This window comes from Thermobia domestica, chromosome 3, assembly GCF_964235325.1.
Source record: "Thermobia domestica chromosome 3, izTheDome1.hap1.1, whole genome shotgun sequence".
Lineage (NCBI taxonomy): Eukaryota > Metazoa > Arthropoda > Insecta > Zygentoma > Lepismatidae > Thermobia > Thermobia domestica.
Window position 1 is genome coordinate 252859426 of NC_137456.1, and position 21367 is coordinate 252880792.

Sequence of the window (21367 nt, forward strand, 5' to 3'; positions counted from 1 at the left end):
CGAGTTGATTGAGGGTGAGGGTGAGTGTGAGTGTGGGTAAAGGTATCAGTAATATTCGAGTGTCATTGTGAGGAAGTTGATTGAGGGTAAGTATGAATGAGTTTATTGAGAGTGAATGTGTGTGAGGATAATCGAGTATCAGTAATATTCGAGTGTGAGTGTAAGTTGATTGAGGGTGAGTATGAGCGAGTTGATTGAGGGTGAGTGTGAGTGAGAGTAATGCCTCTTTCACATTATCCGGCGATTTGCCGGATCCGGTTCCGGCTGTTTGCCGGATCCGGTTTCGGCCCCTTTCATATTATCCGGCGTTTTGCCGTGGATGAAAAATATGCGAGCAGGGTTGCTGTGCAACTGAAGAAACAAAACTCAGTGACTCTTGTCGTGTTGTGGTGGTTGTAATGGACAGACGCAAAATGTGTTTTCTACTTGCCTTGTTAAGACACAGGCAGAAAAAAAAAGTCAGAGACACATATGGGTTCACCCTTTTTTAGAGAAGCGGTACTTGAAGGAGATTTTTCTATACTGTTTCCACATTTAAGGGAAGACGAAGTAAAATTCTTTAATTACTTTCGTATGTCTATCGCATCTTTTGATGAGTTGTTGGATCGCGTACGGACCCAGCTGCAGAGGCAGAATTCAAAATTTAGGAACTGTATTCAACCTCCAGAAATGTTGGCTGTAACATTAAGATAAGATAATTTGTATTTTTTATACACATAGATAACGTTAAATTTAATGTAATTGAATAGATGGTTGAAGAAAGGATCTGAGTCAATTTCGTATAGTCATAAGATATTGAACAAAAAACATGTTAAAACATTTCACTACAATATACGAGACGAAACACTCAACACAAGAAGTTAATTCCTTTATCAATAGTACCTTACATATATTCGCAACTGAATTTCCAAGGTGATGGATCCAGGTCCTTTCTGTAATCAATAGAATAGTGTAGCCAGTGACGGATCTAGCCTGGGGCCAGGGGGGCCTAGGCCCCCCAGTTTTTTGAGTGACAATAATAATTTAACATATTATATATTTTTGTAAGTTTATAGTAAACTCATGATATATCTATGATAGCCTGGGTTCTGGCAGCCCCCCATGTTTTCCCTTCTAGATACGCCACTGAATTTAGACTAAATTAGTAATAAAAATAATAATGTATGGCTAGGCAGAGTATAAGATTTCTATAACATTTTTCCCGGGGCCCCTTTTTCCTTGTGATAATTTCGAATTCTAAGGAGGAGGGGAATAATTTCACGCCAAAAAGTCCTTTTTTTCAAAGACCATTGAAAAGGGGACTTTTTTTCTTAGGTCTACTAATTCAAAACTTTGGAACCAATTCATCCAATTTGTTTTAATTCTAAATTTTTGATTTTGTTATTTTATTATTATTATTATTTTTAGATCATTATAATTTTCTCCCAAAATTCGTATTTTTGAGTTAGAAATGTTAGGCTCGGCCATTTTGAATTACTCCTGAGGGCAAAATAAGTTTCCAATCGAAAAAAAAAGTCCAAACTTGTTGAAAGTAAGCAAATACTACAGGATCCTCACATTCGACCGTAAATTGACCTGCAAAAGGCAGATTGGAAAGACGGGTAGCAACCTCCTTTTTTTTCTTTTTTTTTTTTTTTTAATTTTTGAATATTTTCTTAGAAAGACCTTTTAACACATTTTAGGTCATATTTTTCCCCCTACAATTCATATTTTTGAGTCAGGACCGATTATCACGACCAAGTCACGATGAAGGGGGTTATAAATTAAAGTTTTAAATCCAAATCAAATATTTTGTCTTAAATACTGTCTCTCTTTCAATTCAGTACGCGAATAACTTTCGACGAACATTTGTTGTGTTAAAAGAATTGTGAAGAAATAAGTTAATGTTAAATTGTTTCACTTCAATAAAACGAGGGGACCCTGGTGGGTAAGTGGCAGAGGATTCACCTCTGGTGCAGGGGTGCTTGGTTCGATCCCAGCTTGCGCCAAGTGAACTTTTGTGTTGGACAAGTAACGTTTGTGTGGGTTTTCTCGGGGTTCTCCCATTTTCTCCCACTTTCTTCATTCCATCATTTCATTCATTTCTCATCATCACCGTCTCTTTTAGCCTAGCCAACAGAACCATAGGACGTAATACAAAATTTAGAACCTTATTACTAGAAAACTTAATCCAGTAGTTATATGTTTTTTTTTTATGTATTTGAAACTACATCTTGATTGTGTGTTGTCATTTCATTCAAAGCTAATGTAAAATTAGTTCTTCAGTTCTAGTACTTCCTTTGCCAGTATAATACTAGTGGAATTCTTCTTACGACAAATAATAGATATGACCAAATTTAGTGTGTGGTTCTAAAGATTTTCCGAAACCTGGAGTTTTTCCGAAATCCGGAGTTTTTTGGTCATCCTTCTTCTTCTTCTTCTTCTTATTATTATTATTATTATTATTATTATTATTATTATTATTATTATTATTATTATTATTATTATACTATTTCGTGTTTATTCTTTTGTTTTAAGCGTTCCGACTATTGACTCAAGTCTCTTTAAAGCACTGCTCTAGTCTCTGAATTCAGAGGACTATTCAAGAAATTACAGCCAGATAATTATATAAAATATATAAAATACGGTATATTTATCAAATATCACATCATGAATTCTCTCTTGCTTTGCGTAGCAAAATAGTACATAAATATATAGCAAAAGACTGTATTGCTGAAATATTTGATAGTGTATATTTCAATTTTGGGTCACCACAAATTTATAGAAGGTCATTTGTCCAGTGCTACACGGACATCTCCCAATCTTTTATTACATAGAAAAATAATAATTTATATTGATTTCGACACTTCGGTAGTATTGGTAGTTTTCAATTAATTTTACATGTCATCTTTCCCCATATATTGTATATACAGGTTTGGTTAATTACTCCAGATGTACTGGGCTAGAACATAACCACATACACAAACACACTTCACATAACACACAAAACCACACGCTCCCATATTATAGCAGCCACTTTCTGCTCTTTCCTGGCAACACTTGCTTCCTCCCCCAACACCCATCCGGTAGTTTGCCGCGTATATGTGAAGAGCGCCATTGCTTGTAATGTTCCGCTTGGCTATACACGGCGATTTGCCGCGCCGGATTCTAGCAGGGAGATCCGGCTGTTTTTGCTCGCCGGATGAATGTCCGGTGACCGCCGCACATATGTGAAAAGCTTCATTGCTTGCAATGTCTTTCTACCTCGTCCGGCAATTCGCCTGAACCGGATCCGGCAAATCGCCGGATAATGTGAAAGGGACATAAGGGTATCAGTAATATTCGAGTGTGAGGGCGAGTGAGTGAGAGTGTGAGTAAGTTGATTGAGGATGAGTGTGAGTGAGGGTGAGGGCATCAATAATACTTGAGTGTGAAAGCGAGTGATGTGAGTACGAGAAAATTGATTAAGGATGAGTGTGAATGAGACTTAGAAAAAATGCCCATCTCTGTACAACTGTACTCTTCTAAATTACCGTAAAAGCTTTGGTAAAAGTTATGAAAATTATTCCCGTACGTATTGAGAAGTATTAGCGCAAATTCAATTTGGAACGTGACGAGAGAGGATAAGAAGTCCCCCTTTTCTCTAAGGGTCAGATTGACATACTTGTAAACGTGTACTTGAGTCACTATTCAAAGAATCATTTTTCGTTATCCAACAGTGTAAATAAGCACAAAGGTTTTAGAACAATTCTTTTGAGTTAACAATTTCTCATCATAATTTATTAAAATGTAATTTTCATTACTTTAAGCGTAGTATAATTTCTTTTTCTTATACTTTGTCCATTTCAGTCTCCAAAATCCCCGACGACCCCTCGAGAGATAATTCGTCGTATAACTTCCAGCTTCCCGAACGACACGCGGTCTCCGTTCTACAGTCCCTCAGGAGTAGAGATGAAGCCCCTCGCTCGCCTCTATCTCACTCGCCAGAGGCTTTACGAGAAGAGCTGTGCAGATGACTCTTTCGTGGATGGGGATGATGATATCTACACTGGAGACATCAAGCGACGTAAGGAGCAATCTCTAATATAATAATTACTATTCAATGTCATAAATACAGATGAAGTTTTAGAGCAAATTACACTGATTTTTTTTTTTTTTTTTTTTAATAAATGATTCTCAGAAAATTTTCACTGAATGAGCACTGCTTAAGTGATAAATTAGGTAACTAACCGGTTCATATTAGCTTCGCTGCCTTAAATAACTAAAACTAGAAATTGCTTTGTTGAGTAAATTACTAATTACTCAATAAAGCAACGTTTATTTTTAAAAAATAATAATAATTTTGTAACAGTTTCACCAACTTAATGAACATATTTGCATCATCAGACACTGCCGTAAGATAAATTAGGTGTATATTCATCTTCTTTATTTTTCTTTTCTTTTATTTTCTTTTTTCTTACTTATTTGTATCAGGACTAATTTTACACGGAGTTGCATTTATCGAGTTTACACGCGAGCTGGAAAGAATTAATTCTGGACATTTAGTTTCGTTTTTAACTTAATTGTATGTGCATTTTGAAGTTATACAACTTCCAAAATTTCCGCTGAAGATTCTACATACAAGAATATAGCGTACGTGTTGATATTACTTAATGTAGACTTTTACAAAAATGCTACTAGAAAAGTTTATTTTTGTTACATACGCCAAGCATAGTTATTCATGCGCATCGTCTTGTTCAAATATATTAGAATCCCCTTAATCACCACCTCATCCAATCAAAATTTCGGATAATCCGAACCGAACCTCAGTAAATTAAGAAAATAGAATGTATTTTTTTTTTCTGATTATATAAATCATCCAGAAGGTTATTAATTAGTTATTATATGGTATTATTTTTCGTATGGTTTCATTTCTTGAGTTTTAGCAAAATGTATAACTTAAATCCAATACAGAACATAAAGAATGGCTATGGTTCATCCAAAGTACAGAACATAAAGAATGGCTACTGCAATGTAGGGAAGAAGAAACAAAAATATCCTATTGAGAGTTCAAAAGCTTTAATGAGATGTTTACGAAAGTGAAGCAACGAGCGTGGATAGAAATGGCATGGACTGGTATCATTGGCATGGCATGGACTGGTAAAGTGGTGATTTTTTTACAAGACTGGCGAAGCGTTGTGATATCAAACAATGGAACGGTAAGTTCGGAAAGGCATGGATGACGTTCAGGACAGCCCACATTTAGGACGTTCTCAAACTGACAACCACATTTTTCTTCCTTTCTTTTTTCTGGAAAATGACAGCGCTGTGCAAAGACTTGTTGCACCGCTGCAGGACAAAATATTATAACTTTCTTGCACAGATCATCATCACTATGGAAGAAACCTGGCTCTACTCATATGAACCATGCTTGAAGTTCTCGCTCTTCTGGTCCAAAGATAATGCCTTCTGCGCAAGGAAGTGATGTGAAAGTTATGTTCTTGTGACGTACTATATTTTGAGAGGTAATCCTACACCATATGTATATCACAGGAGACGGTCGAAGCACCTACAATCATCATCTTCATCATCTTTGTCCAACAATGAAGAGAAAGGGACAGCATTTGCTGACAAGAACACGATAATCTTGCATGACAATGTCGGATATCATACAGCTAATACTGTGCAGGATTCCTGCATAACTATCGATGAGAAGTACTTGAATATTCGCCATACTTCCCTGATACCAGTCCATGCCATTACAATCTCTTCGCCAAGATGAAAGAAACGTTTGCTGAACACATTACGATACAAGTAATTTCCTCTGTTATTGAAGTTATTAAGAAACATGGCGGGTAATCACATTAAAGCTATCTGCCAGATTTACTCTGTCAACGAACTCTGGTAAAAAATACAGTAATGTTACTATTATTTAGATGTACAATTAGCAAATTTTGAGTTCCATTGTCCTTATGCATATTTTCTGTAGACCGGCTAAGATACTTCTTACCTTTAAGTAGCTCCTTATGCCCCCATGATGATGAATCATCATAGGAAAATATGTGTCCCACAAGGGAATTGAACTCAAGACCACTCGCACTATATATGGATTCGTGATTCACCCTTTTAATATGTTATGAATAACTTTCATTTCTAATTTCTTTGAACTATCTGATCTACCCATTTAAGAGGGAGTTTTTAAAGGTTTAGATAAAGACTCAATTAAAATCTTTCACCATATTACTTTTAAATATTGCAAAATTTTAATAATTTACGATAAATATTTATTAAACACACAATGTACGTAAATATTATATTCTATGTTAGTGTTTACCTTTTTTATGGGCAGTCCCAAAATGTTCCACATTCATTCTGTTTCAGTTTGTGTACAAAACGCATTAATTGTATTTGTGCAGACAAGAATACACGATAGTGATAATGAATTTGAAAAAGGAGCACAGGAATTCACAAAGTTCAGTGTTTCTTCCAAACATACACTCGGAGGCCAGACTTGACCAACCATGCCTTCTGAGCTAAGATGAATTGCAACTATGTCACTCTTGTGCAGAACACACGTCTCGTAGCATGTAAATCAAAAGAACTAATACCTATGGCCTATTTCTATTCGACTAACCATTAACGTCTACATTCAAATATTTCTAATAGTATTGTAGTATAATATTTAACCTCATCGGAAATCAAATCCATAACCACAAGCGCACAAAACATCCATATATATGTTTTACTCCCATCCTTTCTGTTCTCGCCGTTTTTCGTCCCTTCTAGGGGAAATACTAAACATTGTTCGGAGTAAGCTCTAAACTGCCATAAACAAAGCCAGTGAAACTAAATCTCCCTGATTTGCTGCTGTCCTACCGACGCTTGTACTCCTCTGCAAAATAGTTCATGTGATTGGATTATTACTTTTACTATGAAGTTCCATATCAAACTGCTACATTATTATAAATGACAAAAATATAATACGGATTATCTAATGATACTGCAATCGAGTGTGGCTAATGAAACAATAGAAATAAACACTAAGCATGAGCAGTAATTATGGCGCCAACTCAACTGTGGACGGGTGTTCTGTTTTTAAAGTCTGAAAGATGGCTGGCATAAATCCCGGTTCCGCGAATATTGTGGTGAAACACGAACAAGGCAAACCTTTACTCACTAAGCAACAATTGTGTACCAGCGAAATTCAAATACTTTTTTTTAATCTTTCGAGTTTTTTTCTTTCTTTTCCGCTGCTGCTGTAAGTATCTGGACAACACGAGACAGGATTGTCAAAATGCACGTGTATAAATTGCTCCTCCCCGTGGGGAGTGGGAATGATACATCAGTAGCCAATCGTATTTGTATCAAGCGGAAGGATAAAAATATTTTGTTTATCGGAGTTTAGAGCTTACGCTGAACAATGTATAGATACTAAAGCATATGTTTAATGATTTTAAGTGGTAATGAAGTTCATGTTCCAGATTTCATGTTTCTACCTTCCAAAGATTCGGATATATGGATGTTTTACTACAATAATTGATATCTTTTATTTCTCCCCCTTCCTCGCTGAATTTCAGGAAAATCCTATTTCAGTGGCACCTTACATCACAAATCCTGTGCACTGCTAAACTTTCAAGTGTCTTTGTTTAAGCAGTTTGGCGTAGGCGTTGATTAGGCACTAACTCTCTCAGAACTTTCTTTATATATAGAGAGAGATGTACAGGGTGAATAAAGTTGAGTGTTACAAAGCAATTTCCCTTCAAGTATGCTTAAGGGAGCAAAATGATAATGACGAAAGCTGAAAAGCGCAGAGAAGCTAATAAAAGTCTATGAAAAGGAAGTTTCTCCAAGTCTCCTATCGAAGTGCTCTTGGGACCAACTACAAAATTGGGTCAAATGATATCTCGTTTGATACATCTTGAAAAAAAGGAACAACTTTGGTGGTAAACAAGTGTCAATATATAGAATCATTTCCAAAATAGTCACCAAAAATTGGTTTAAGATACGCTTGCATGGTCCGTAGTAAGCAAACATCATACTCTATGAACGTAGTAAAGGGCGCTTGTTTCAAGTGCCAATTAGGCCGCCGTCAGAAGGAGCAAGGAATAATAATTTCAACACATATATCTCTAAAATGTGAAAAAGAGTGACTTTTGATGAATGTTTTATCTGCATTACTTCTGTCATAAGGTGTGATCAGACTTTGGAAGCTTTCTATTGTGCCAGGATGCATGAAATATTAGGAAGTATTATAGTGAGAATTTATGATTTGTCATACCACAAAATAGTACATACAGCATGAGTATCACTGTGAAACTAACAGATACACAAAAGATATATATGAAAAGTACATAATTTAGTCTTTTTCTCCATATGATGACATTTGTTAAATTTTTAATAATTTCCAGTTTTGACTGAAAAATCAACTTTTAATAATTACGGATTAATTTTCTCATACACTTAATTTTATCCATTAAATTTTACATAAAAAACATTAAATTTTACGTAAAGACAATTTAATTGCATAATATTAATGAAACTTTACTATTTTATCTGAAATTAGATTTTAATTTAATCAATTATTTTTCCTTTACTTTTTTATTTTTAATCTTAAACTGCTAATTTTTTCATTAAATTTTCAAACTACGTTAACTTCTTTCAGTTTAACATCCCACGATTATATCCCTCAGGTTAAGAAAGATGGATTATTAAGGCAAGTGAATTACGATGAAAGAATTGGTGGAATGAGAAAGTAGGAGGAAATGGGAGAACCCAGAGAAAATCCACAGACATGATGTTGTTCACCACAAACTTACTTGGCCGGAGATGGAAGCAGGGACCTACACAAGACGTAAGAGCTCTACCACTGAGCCACTGTGCTCCCTTGAACTATGCTAACAACACTATATTGTATGTAAATACAAGGGCCGTCGAAAAAGTAAAGAATGATTGCATATCGCGCGCGGCGTCGACCTCCCACCACTTCGATCGCGTGCGCTTCAGTAAGCTCCTTCCATCATCTCAGTGTGAGCCGAGTCTCAGTACTGTGTGGTCACGCTACTTGTTTTAGCGGCGAATCAAAATGGCGGCGCCGATCAAAAATCCCGCCAAATATGAAGTACGGAATGTCATTCGTTTTCTGAACACGCAAAAAGTTAAACCAATTGAGATTTATAAACAAATAAAGAAAGTTTATGATGATAGTGCAATGAACGAGTCATCAGTAAGGAAATGATGCATTATGTTTAATTAAGAAGGACCAGCGTGCATGATGAAGATCAGAGTGGAAGGCCATTTGTTGCGGAAGAACTGAAGGAAAAAGTCAAAGTAAGAATTCAGGAAATCCGACGTTTTACTTTTACTTTACACGAATCTTTTTGGGTGGAAGACAGTTCACAAACGATAAGGAATTCGAGCAAACAGTGACAGCCTGACTCGAAATCTTTGGAGGCAGATGAGTATAACACCGGCATTGAAAAACTGGTTGTATAACAAAGTATCTTAACAACTATGACGATTACACAGAAAAGTAGAGTAAGGTCCTATGGCTTTATAAATAAAGTTTTGTGCTGATATCATTTGCTTTTATTTAATCATGTCAAAACGTTCTTTATTTTCTGGACGACCATCGTATATTACATGTTATGCATTATTAAAAGAAGATAAATAAAATCTTCCTTATATGTAGAATAAAATGTAGATATTGTTGTCTTCCAGTAACTTCATAGTATTGACGAATAGAATTATATTATCCTTTTTCGCAGAATATTCAGATTGTGCTGTGACGGAGTGGTTGCCTTGGGGCGACTGCAGTGTTTCCTGTGGCAAGGGCGTTCGAGTAAGACAAAGACTGTACGTTGATCCACCGAGATCAGAAATGCGTCGTTGTGATAGAAACCTCATTTCAAAGGAAACTTGTGTAGGAAGGCATCCCAATTGCGAGTAAGTTGTATTATGTAGGATATACAAAGTAATTTAAATTTAAAAGTATGTTTCTCCTAATTTCTTGTATGTTAATATATTGTATTACATTTTGTTTGATTTGTCTTCTATGACTACAGAGTGTTTTCTAAAAACTACAGACATTGTTAATTGCTAACTGATTACCGTATTTACTGGTGCTTGACGTTGCAGTAAATACGCTTGACCACCATCAGTATGCATAAACTGACCAAAAAAAAAAAAAAAAAAAATTAAAATAAATTTGATAATACTTCGAAACTTCATTGAAGATACTACCGCGTTACAATGTTCCATTGCTCAGCGTGTTAGGTATACAGGGTGTTACAAAAATCTGTGAACTCCTTCGTGGCTAAACGGCTAGCGTACGCGCCTTTGGCGTGGGAGACCTGGGTTTGATTCCCGGCGAGAGATCATGTGATTCGGATTCCACGTCACTCAGTAGGTCCATGTCTCATATAGCCTCGCTGCTGAATGGGATGTTGAACTCAAAATCAACTCAACTCAACTCAAAAATTTGTTACCATATTTGTTACCTCACATCAAAATAAGAAAAAAAGTTCATATGGACTTGTGGTCGCAAGTGCATAGTTTCGTTGTTATAGGATACAGAAAAGGTAAAAAGTAAATAAATAAATAAATAAATTTAAAGGTTCGTAGTTCTACTATTATAGGACCGATCGTAGTCGGGTCAAGACATCACTGAGGAACTAATGTGTGAACTATCCAAATATCCATTTTTCAGAACCTCCGGTACTTGTACAATAATTTTTAGAGAAGCTGTTTGGAAGTACTTGATCACTCTCCACCTACCTCTCTAAAAAATTGGTGTGCAAGTACTGAATCATTCTTAAATATGGATATTTAGATAGTTCACATACCAGTTCCTTAGTGATATCTTGACTCGACTACGATAGGTCCCATAGTAGAGGAGGTATGAACTCCTAAAATTCACTTGTTTCACGTTATCGGCACCCTAGAACTCCGAAACTATCCCCTTTTGAGCACAGGTCCATATGAACTTCTTTTTTCTTATTTTGATATGAGGAATTTGTTCTCAACATATTGTGATACATTTTTGTAACCCTGTATTTCTACAACTTGAAAAATTGATAGCTAACAATCTCGTACAAGATTCTTTGGTTAGTTAGGAGATTTGCATCTCGTTTAACACTGAGACTATGAGACATGGACCTACAGCCTAACTTGGGATCTGGACCATATGAGCACCCACCGGAAATCGAACTCGGAGCTCTCGAACCGAAGACGATATGCTAACCACATAGATTTATGGATCTCAACTTCGTACAAGAGAATTACTCTGACAAAAGGTTATGTTTCTAGGTAATCAAGGGAAGTACCGTATTACTTATACAAAATAGGATAACAATAAATTTGAAGAGCTTAATTTTGGTAATCTCAGTTAGCTGTTAATGTTTGTGCTGAAATCATTGGTACGTAGTATGATGAGCACAAAAATTGAGCATAACATGTCGTGTTCAATAAAGAAACAAATAAATCTATTTCAGTTCATATTTGTACAGTGGGTATGGAGATGACCGGCGAGATGATCCCGTGTGCGCAGTAACGAATTGGGGATCGTGGTCTTCCTGCTCTACAACATGTGGCCCAGGGACTCAGACTAGAACTCGTAGGTATAAACATAAGCTAGGGCGGAAGAAATGTCGTCTCCAACTAGTTGAAAGGAAAATCTGTTTTGGTTCTCAAGGAAATTGCGAAGAAGATCCAGAAGAGGTAAGAATACATACTCATGACTGAATGTATATGTAACTTTAAATTAACTCTGAAAAATTAATAGTATTTTACGTATGTATCGAAATTACAAAAGGAATTCGACACACGAATGTTCTCATGAGCTTAACTAAACAAATATTAAGACACATTTTGATATGTTACGCAATTTGTTTAATACTAACACAATCAGTACAGATAAATATTTATTTGTTTTTTACCTTTTGTGTTTATTATGTCATGTATTTAAGATACTTTTAAAACATTTTTTGATGCATATAGAGGCACGGTGTATCAGTGGTAGAGTGCCCGGTCCGATCCCCGATCAAGTAAATTTTTGGTGGACAACATAGGAACAAAAAATAGTAATAAAATAGCAAGAAATATAGAGATGCAATATTTGGAATCGATTTAACATCCTAAGGATAAATTCCATCTTTTTCATTAACTCGGTATTCAAGCCTGAAATTGTTCAAATTAATCATTTCCGATTTCAACGTTTATCGTCATAAAACAAAAACGGGAACAGATTAGCGAGAAGCTGTTTCCTGCAAACGATTTAGCGTCCCAAGGTAATGTATCAGGACTATTCTTAATATTCTACCAAAACCAGAAGTAGTTCAAGTTTAATATTACCTTCGGTTTCAATACTGATTTCCCATAACAAAAACAGTAAAAAATATCGAGATTGGCTTTCTGAAGCGATACAGTATCTCAAAAATAGATTCAATCTTCTCTATTAACCCTCTATTTAAACAGGAAGTGGTTGAAAGTAGCCACTTCCGGTTTTAACGTTTATCGCCATAGAACGAAAACAGTAACAAATAGCGAGGAGCGGCTTTAACGTCTCAAGGTAACGTATCATGACTGTCCCGAACACTCTAACAAAACTAGAAGTGGCTGAAATTTGCTACTACTTCCGGTTTTTCAATACTAATTTTCATAGAGCAAACATGGTTAAGAGATATCGAGATTTTTTTTTTTTTTGTAATTGATTCAGCTTTCCAAGAATAAGTTTCGCCTTCTCCTCTATTCAAACCAGAAGTGATTCAATTCAAATAGAACGAACTGGTATTAGATAGATAGTGATAAGCAATTTTCAGCAAACGACTCAGGCTCTCAAGAGAACATTCCATTACAACCCGAAACACTCTACCAAAACCGGAAATGGTTGAAATTTATTACCAATTTCGGTTTCAATACTTATTCCCACATAACAAAAACAGCAAGAAATTTCAAGGTGCGATTTCTTGCAATTGATTCAGCTTTCCAAGAATAGGTTCTCCATTAACTCTCTGCTGGAACTGGAAGTGGTTCAAATTAACCATTTCCGGTTTCTAAACTTAAACAAAACAAACTTAAACAGAACAAAAATGGTAATAGGTAGCTAAAAGCTGTTTTCTGCAACCGATTCAGGATGTCAAGAGAAAATGTCGTTACAACGCACAACACACTACCAAAACAAGAAATGGTTCAAGTTTATCAATACTGATTTCCGTAGGACAAAAACGGTAAAATGTATCGAAATGCAGTTTTTTGTAATCAATTCAGCTTTCCAAGGATAGATTCTCTCTCTTTCCTTAACCATCTATTCAAGCCGGAAGTGGTCAAAGTTAACGATTTCTTGTTTCAACCTTTTTCAACTAGGACAAAAACAGTAAGGCGTAGCGTGGAATTGCTTTTCGATATGCATTCAGCGTCCGAGGAAGACGTTCTATCTTATTAATTTATTGCAAACATTACAGGTCTACTACTTGAAGTTTAAATATTCAATTGCTATAGTTTGAGAGTCTTCCGTAGTTTTACACAGTGAAACGAAACTCACTTGTATTAGACATAAAATGCATAAACTTGTTCATTGAATTTACGTATATGCGTGGCGTTTTAAGGTAATGGAGAATTAGGTTTATCAGAAGCCCTGTTCTCTTATTACTTTTATTTACCAGAGACACTAAACAAAATTTCAGTGTTCGACATGGATTAATAGCCCAATATTACTTGATGCAAAGTATCTTACGAAAATACTGTAAAGAAACAATTCAAAATTGCGTTAAAAGTCTTATTTTAGTTTTATCGATTGTCGTTTTTCAAACTCCTGTTTAATATATGGTTGATAAGTTCTGCATTACTCTCATTTATGAGATTGTTAACTCTGTTTTATGCATCATATTTTTCTGTTACTGATTGTTATTGACGTGAACATTCATTTTCTAAAATTTCGTTGTTTAAAAATAAATTAAGAAACAGTAGTACAATATCGAAATTAACCTATATTTAATGAGTATTGAATATAAGACGTAGCAGGATATTAATTTGCATGATTTTGTTATATAAAAATGCAAGGAAGTCCTTTCATGGTGTTAATTTTGCTATGGTGAAGCATGTAAGTGGAAAGGACTAAATATCGCGGACAATGTTTAGCAGAAGGGGTCCAGCAATTTTTTTCTAAAAAATATTTTCTAATAATTTCGGTAGTTTCTGTTCACATTAGGTTAGTTTAGGTTAGTTTGTTAGATTATGTGAGTGTACGGGTTCAGCATAATTTTCGAAAAAAATAATAATAGAATTTACCTTATTAATATTAGGTTAGTTTAAGTTAGTTTAGTTTAGTTCAGTTTAGGTTAGGTCTAAGTACTTGAATCTTCCATTTTTCCTGTAAATTTGTATTTTTACGTACTTCTGGATCCCTTCTGCTAAGCACTTACCAACATCGCTTTCACATTCATCAATATAATTACTTGACACTTCAAAATAGGTGAGTACATTATCGTTATTATTTTTATTAAACATTATATAGTACATTAAAGGTCTCACAATTCCTGTTGTGGGCTGAAGAAGCCGTTGGTTCAGCTTTTTTGTGTGTATGTGTGAAGACGTAAAATACAATATACCAAGCGAAAAGAATAGTTTTAGATTTGGCAACAAATACTGAGATCAAAAAGTATAAAGAAAGAAAAAGAGAGAGAGAGGAAGGAAAAATAAAGAATGAAAAAGAAAGGAAGAAAATAAATAAATAAAATAAATGCGAATGACCTCGAAGATAATTTTTTGACTTTATTAATGCTGCAGTCTGTATTGTCAATTAGTATTCGTGTATCTTTTCATAAAATAGATCTTAAAGATTTGAGAATTTGTTATCTGCTTCATGATAATCTTTAAAATAATGTTCTAATGAATAAACCTAAGCTTTCATTTTCCTAAGTTTTCTGTTTCTGGTTTTATTCTTTATTACCTTCCGTAATTCTCTTCCCCTTTATCAGGAAATAGGTGGAGCTGTTTCACTATAATTGGCTAAAGACTATAAGGGAAAATTATCTAAAGAATTAATTTCACCTTTCCTTCTCACTTAAAATCACATCTCTTGGTAATCCCCTTTCGCTTTCCCAACCGTCCGCTTCGTTCAGATATCGATTTAACTGTCAGAAGAAGCTCTTTTAGAAATTCCTCCTCTCCCTTTTCAAATCTTTCTTCTTGTCATTGTTTTTAGATTTTGGTGTTTGCATTGTCTCTTTACACGTTCCTACTTCATCTTCAAACAAAATGATAAAATCAAGTCTCTCTATTATTAAATTGAATATCGTCTTTTTACAATAAACAACTTTGTTCTTTTTTTTAAAAAATATATATATATTTTGATTGTTCCTCTTTTCATATTATTTTCATATTAAGTACTAAAGAGTGCAATTTTGCTTTATCATTCATTTTGTTTTCAATTCAAGGCACTAAAATAAACACATTGTGATTCTCAGTTATGCTATAAGGATTCCTAATTCAAACACATTTATTTCTTGCTGAAATGTGAATGAAAATATATATATATATATATATATATATATATATATATATATATATATATATATATATATATATTTATTTATTTATTTTCATTCACATTTCAGCAAGAAATAAATGTGTTTGAATTAGGAATCCTTATAGGAATTATTAACTATCTGTCACATCTAAATGAAATGTCATAAATCATTTGGGTAATGGTCTCCATGTGACAGGCAATACACTATAACTATAATACCACTATACTCCCCGTTCTATTATTGTAATATACTAATACACTTTACCCATTACACCGTTAAAAATTAATTTTCTATTTTTTTTAAATATATGTTACATGTTTATTAGAACTTTTTTCTTTCATTTCATATAAGGAATCATCTCCCAAAGTTTGTCGGTCGAGTTACCTACCACCCTGTATATATATATACAGGGTGGTAGGTAACTCGACCGACAAACTTTGGGAGATGATTCCTTATATGAAATGAAAGAAAAAAGTTCTAATAAACATGTAACATATATTTAAAAAAAATAGAAAATTAATTTTTAACGGTGTAATGGGTAAAGTGTATTAGTATATTACAATAATAGAACGGGGAGTATAGTGGTATTATAGTTATAGTGTATTGCCTGTCACATGGAGACCATTACCCAAATGATTTATGACATTTCATTTAGATGTGACAGATAGTTAATAAAATAAAAGAGATTGAATAAACATAATAAGAAGAATGCATAATGTAATTAATTAATATTTAGAATAAAAGAAACAATTACACATAAGTTAAATGCACAAATATATTACGGTACTAAAAAAAGAAGCATACAATGACTACAAAAACATGTAAATTGCTAATAGATAATTTTGACTTGTCATTTATACCATATTTTAGTTATACTTTTTTTTTGAGTTTATACTTAATGTCCTGACGACAGCTACTTAGAGACTTTATATTGAAGCTTTCAATGGAACGAATTGAATTCGAAATGGTGGATTTTGAATGAATGATTTCAAAAGAATGATTTTTGGTTTATAAAATTTAATTTTTTATACTTGTAAATGTTTTTGTTTGTTATAATTAGTTGTTACTATATTTTTGAATTTTAGACCAGTTAAATAATAGTTTTTTGATAAATACTATTGTTATGTATACAAATATAAAGGTTATTTTTGTTTTTTTGTTTAGTTTTGGAAAATCCGTGTATTTGTTTACCAGATATTTTGTTTTTAATTTTTTTTGCAAACAATTGTGAGATTACAGATGCATATACCGAGGTTAGCTAGGTGTTACGCTATAGCTTGTTATGGGAAAGTTTATTTTTCAGTTTACACAACCTTGGCTTTAGGTTATTTTTATTTTTGGATGTTTTGACTGTTTGCACTGAAAAATAATATTTTAATTGTTTATTTTGTTTTATGTTAATAAAAAAACTTTATGCATTATTAAGTGATAATTTATTTATTATATGACACGGGGAGCCATAACATATATTAAAAAAAATAGAAAATTAATTTTTAACGGTGTAATGGGTAAAGTGTATTAGTATATTACAATAATGGAACGGGGAGTATAGTGGTATTATAGTTATAGTGTATTGCCTGTAACATTTAGACCATTACCCAAATGATTTATGACATTTCATTTAGATGTGACAGATAGTTAATAAAATAAAAGAGATTGAATAAAAATAATAAGAAGAATGCATAATGTAATTAATTAATATTTAGAATAAAAGAAACAATTACACATAAGTTAAATGCACAAATATATTACGGTACTAAAAAAAGAAGCATACAATGACTACAAAAACATGTAAATTGCTAATAGATAATTTTGACTTGTCATTTATACCATATTTTAGTTATACTTTTTTTTGAGTTTATACTTAATGTCCTGACGACAGCTACTTAGAGACTTTATATTGAAGCTTTCAATGGAACGAAATGAATTCGAAATGGTGGATTTTGAATGAATGATTTCAAAAGAATGATTTTTGGTTTATAAAATTTAATTTTTTATACTTGTAAATGTTTTTGTTTGTTATAATTAGTTGTTACTATATTTTTGAATTTTAGACCAGTTAAATAATAGTTTTTTGATAAATACTATTGTTATGTATACAAATATAAAGGTTATTTTTGTTTTTTTGTTTAGTTTTGGAAAATCCGTGTATTTGTTTACCAGATATTTTGTTTTTAATTTTTTTTGCAAACAATTGTGAGATTACAGATGCATATACCGAGGTTAGCTAGGTGTTACGCTATAGCTTGTTATGGGAAAGTTTATTTTTCAGTTTACACAACCTTGGCTTTAGGTTATTTTTATTTTTGGATGTTTTGACTGTTTGCACTGAAAAATATTATTTTAATTGTTTATTTTGTTTTATGTTAATAAAAAAACTTTATGCATTATTAAGTGATAATTTATTTATTATATGACACATGGGACGAAAAACGTCTCATTTCAGAATTATGAACCGCCGACAATTCGAAAATTCTCGTTTCGAAACGCTCTGCCTTAGAAACTACAGGACCGATCCCAAGTGGTTTAAGGAATTACAAGGGAACTAGTATGTGAACTATCTAAATATCCATGTTATACCATCCTCCGTTATCGGCGAAACGAACTGTTAAAAGGAAATTGAGGTATAGGGATACTCCTTTAAGTACTAATAACGCGTTCGTTTCGCCGATAACGGAGGATGGTAAAACATGGATATTTAGATAGTTCGCATACTAGTTCCTGTGTAATTCCTTAAACCGCTTGTTATAGGTCCTATAGTTTCTAAGGCAGGTCGTTTCGAAACATGATTTTTCGAATTTTCGGCGGTTCATAACTCTGAAATGAGATGGTTTTCGACCCGTGTTTATAAGAACTTTTTTCTTTCATTTCATATAAGGAATCACCTCCCAAAGTTTGACGGTGGAGTTACCTACCACCCTGTATATAAAAATGAAAGTATGACAACTTTTGCACCACCCAACCGATCTCAATCAAATTTTCAACATAGATCAGATTCGTACCTGGATTTGTATCAGTTTGACGGTTGAACTTGAGGGAGGGAGCGAAATAGATAGAAATGGTCGAAAATGACCGATATTAGTGCCGAATTCATAGTTTTCGGAGTCACTGAGATGGAAGTGTCACTTCCGATGTCGTTTAAATCCAAATTCAGCCCGCAACTTTGGGGAGGAGAGATATATAAAAAGCATCGAAAAAGACCTATATCAGAGAGCGCTTCAGTAATAGTAAGAATTGGCTGATAACAGAACATATTACTAATGTTTCTTACTTTAACCCAGCGAAGTGGGTAATTGACGTTAGTAGGATTTATTTCCAAAACAATATGGAGTTTTGTATTTCGTTTTTCCTTCATTTTCCAAACGCTGTGTCTCTATTTCGTTCATTCATTTGCATCAAATATGATCTGTGCAGACTTATACGATTCTATTGAAATTCTGATTTTTTTTTTTTTGTCCATTTCTTTCATTTCAAATATGCCAAAGGAGTCAAAAGTTCTTTGTTCACAATAGATTAAACGATTTTTCCCCACAGGATTCATTATACAATATAAACATTCTGTTTAATATAAATGCTATGAAAACATTCAGGCATATGTTACATAATGATAATATCTGTTCTGAGAAATTGTGTTCCTAGCGACACCAAACATAAATTCAGGCATCTGTAATATAATGCAAAATATAGAAATACACATTTTTACTTAGGAAGGTAGAAAAATGTATGGATATATATTGATTTTTATATTAGAAAAATGTACTAAGTTGTAAATAAATATAAAAAATAGGGAACATGTCGCTATATAGTATCTAAAAAGAAAGCTTCGCCTTCATAAAATAGTAAATAAATTCATCTTAGATTTTTTTTTTTTTTTGCGGGGGTGGCTATTACGTCTAAGGATTATGCTCCGAGTCTATGGGAGATACTGATGATAATATGATAATGAAAAAAAAAAAAAGATGGAATAAGGGAAATAAAAGGAAACAGGAGAAACCCGAAAAAACCCACGCACGTGGTGTTTGTCCACAACAAAATCCATTTAGTGGGAGCTACGATCGTACCAGACTCCACAACTAAAGTGAACACTCTCCACGGTATCAATTTCTTATTTCTACATGTAATTTCCGAGTACACTACACGTAATATATAAGTCTATTCTATGTCCTAAAACTTAGACCTACATTGATCCGGCGGTCGTTCATATATAGGCTTTTTTTCTATTGAATCAACAGACTTCCACCCACCATAGATAGTTTTACCCCTTAGAGAATTGCCGATCCGCAGGGTGCTAAATTAGGTTGTGAATCTTTGTATGTTAAAGTTTTTAGTATTTATTTGATACTTATTTGTTGCTATTCTATTCTTATATTATTTTATTACTGTTGTTCACATTTCAGTACAAAGTGGCCAATGTGTTCCCTTGAACTATATAGATAAAAATGATTAATATGTTAGTTGGATTAGATTTTAGCGTCCCTCTCAGCACCCAGGCTATATGAGACGCGGACCTATAGTTTAAAACAGTGGTTCCCAACCTTTTAAAACTGACAACGCACTTTACTGAACACCATGACACTACTATCCTCTATTCGGTAAGCCTTCACACTTTCATTACTTCGCTATGCACAGAAAGTGACGTACACAGCGCCATGCTCCGCTTGCGTACATCTCCTTATGTAACCTCCTCTAACCACTAAATCTTTGAGCCTAGGTGAACCTCTAAGCTCTTGAACTCTTGAATCATGAATTAAATCTCGTCCCCATCGGGGATCGAAATCTTGCCGTCTAGTTTTTAGACTACACTATACTGGCCGTATCATCCCAACTGCATATTATATGTGTTGAAGCTAAATTTGAAATTTAACTTTGAAAAGGTTGTATAAATTATAGTATTTGAAATACTGATAATACTACCATAAATTATACCACCTTAGATAATTTCTAAATCATATCGGATGGAACTCTAATATATATTGAAGTAAGTAATTCATTGATTTCAGAAGTATTTTGTCTAGCTCTGTAACGAAATAACTATTTTATATTGTGAAGGTAGACCCACGGTGTGCAGTTACCGAATGGAGTGACTGGAGTCCGTGTACGTCGACATGTGGTAAAGGAAGGAAAGTGCGTACGCGACTGTACACAGTTCCAGAGTCCTGGAGAGCTGATTGTGACGTCACCACAATGCAAGAAATGGAGTGTGAAGCAGAATTGCCTACTTGTGAGCTGGATATGGCAGATGCTAAAGGTAATCCTCAAAATACATGTCTTTTCACAATTTACATCTTAAAGTTCAAATTATAAAGTAAGGCCGCTAGTAAACGATTTTGTCTGTCTCAATTCGGGGCGGCTTTGGGAAGGAATATTAACCCTTTGGGGATCCTATGGTACAATTTGTACCATATGCACTTTTCATGGTACATTGCGTTATTTCTCTTCTATTTGAGCTTTTTCGTCCGTTTTTTTTGTTTTGTTTTGTTTTCCAAGTCCAGAGGCCTTGTAGAAGACATTACGTATGGTTTCAGACCGTCCTGCGTCCAGACATAGGAGGTGATGACGTCATAAGTCAAAAATTTATTTTCTCATTTTCTAAGCCTATGTTCAATATTTTTTGGCGGGCTTATTTTTCTACGTAGAAGATTGAAATTTTGCACAAACATTCAGTCCACCGAGTAGTATTTACCAGATTTTTTGTTCCGATGTCAGTGCCAAAACAGGGGGGGGGGAATCAGAGGGGAAAAGGGGTAAAAATAGGGATTTTTTACCCCCAAAATCCCGTTTCTCGTCATTTTCCCGCCTCACATACAAGATAAGACCACGTGAGTCATACCGTCTGAAAGGCCGTTCTATTCTGAAGAGAATGGCGGTCGAATTATTATTCTAGG

General features: G+C 33.9%; 1 protein-coding gene across 3 annotated transcripts in view; it reads left to right on the plus strand.

Annotated features, from left to right (window-relative positions):
- Window positions 1-21367, plus strand: part of LOC145681019 (spondin-1) — a 541475-nt gene that overhangs the window by 459549 nt on the left and 60559 nt on the right. For 2 of the 3 annotated variants that reach the window (XM_081752306.1, XM_081752308.1), the window contains exons 8-11: window positions 3829-4045; window positions 9723-9900; window positions 11448-11673; window positions 20532-20730. In XM_081752306.1, the coding sequence (XP_081608432.1) occupies window positions 3829-4045; window positions 9723-9900; window positions 11448-11673; window positions 20532-20730 (820 nt within the window). The remainder of the gene's footprint in view (window positions 1-3828; window positions 4046-9722; window positions 9901-11447; window positions 11674-20531; window positions 20731-21367) is intronic. The other variant, XM_081752307.1, reaches the window with a different exon arrangement.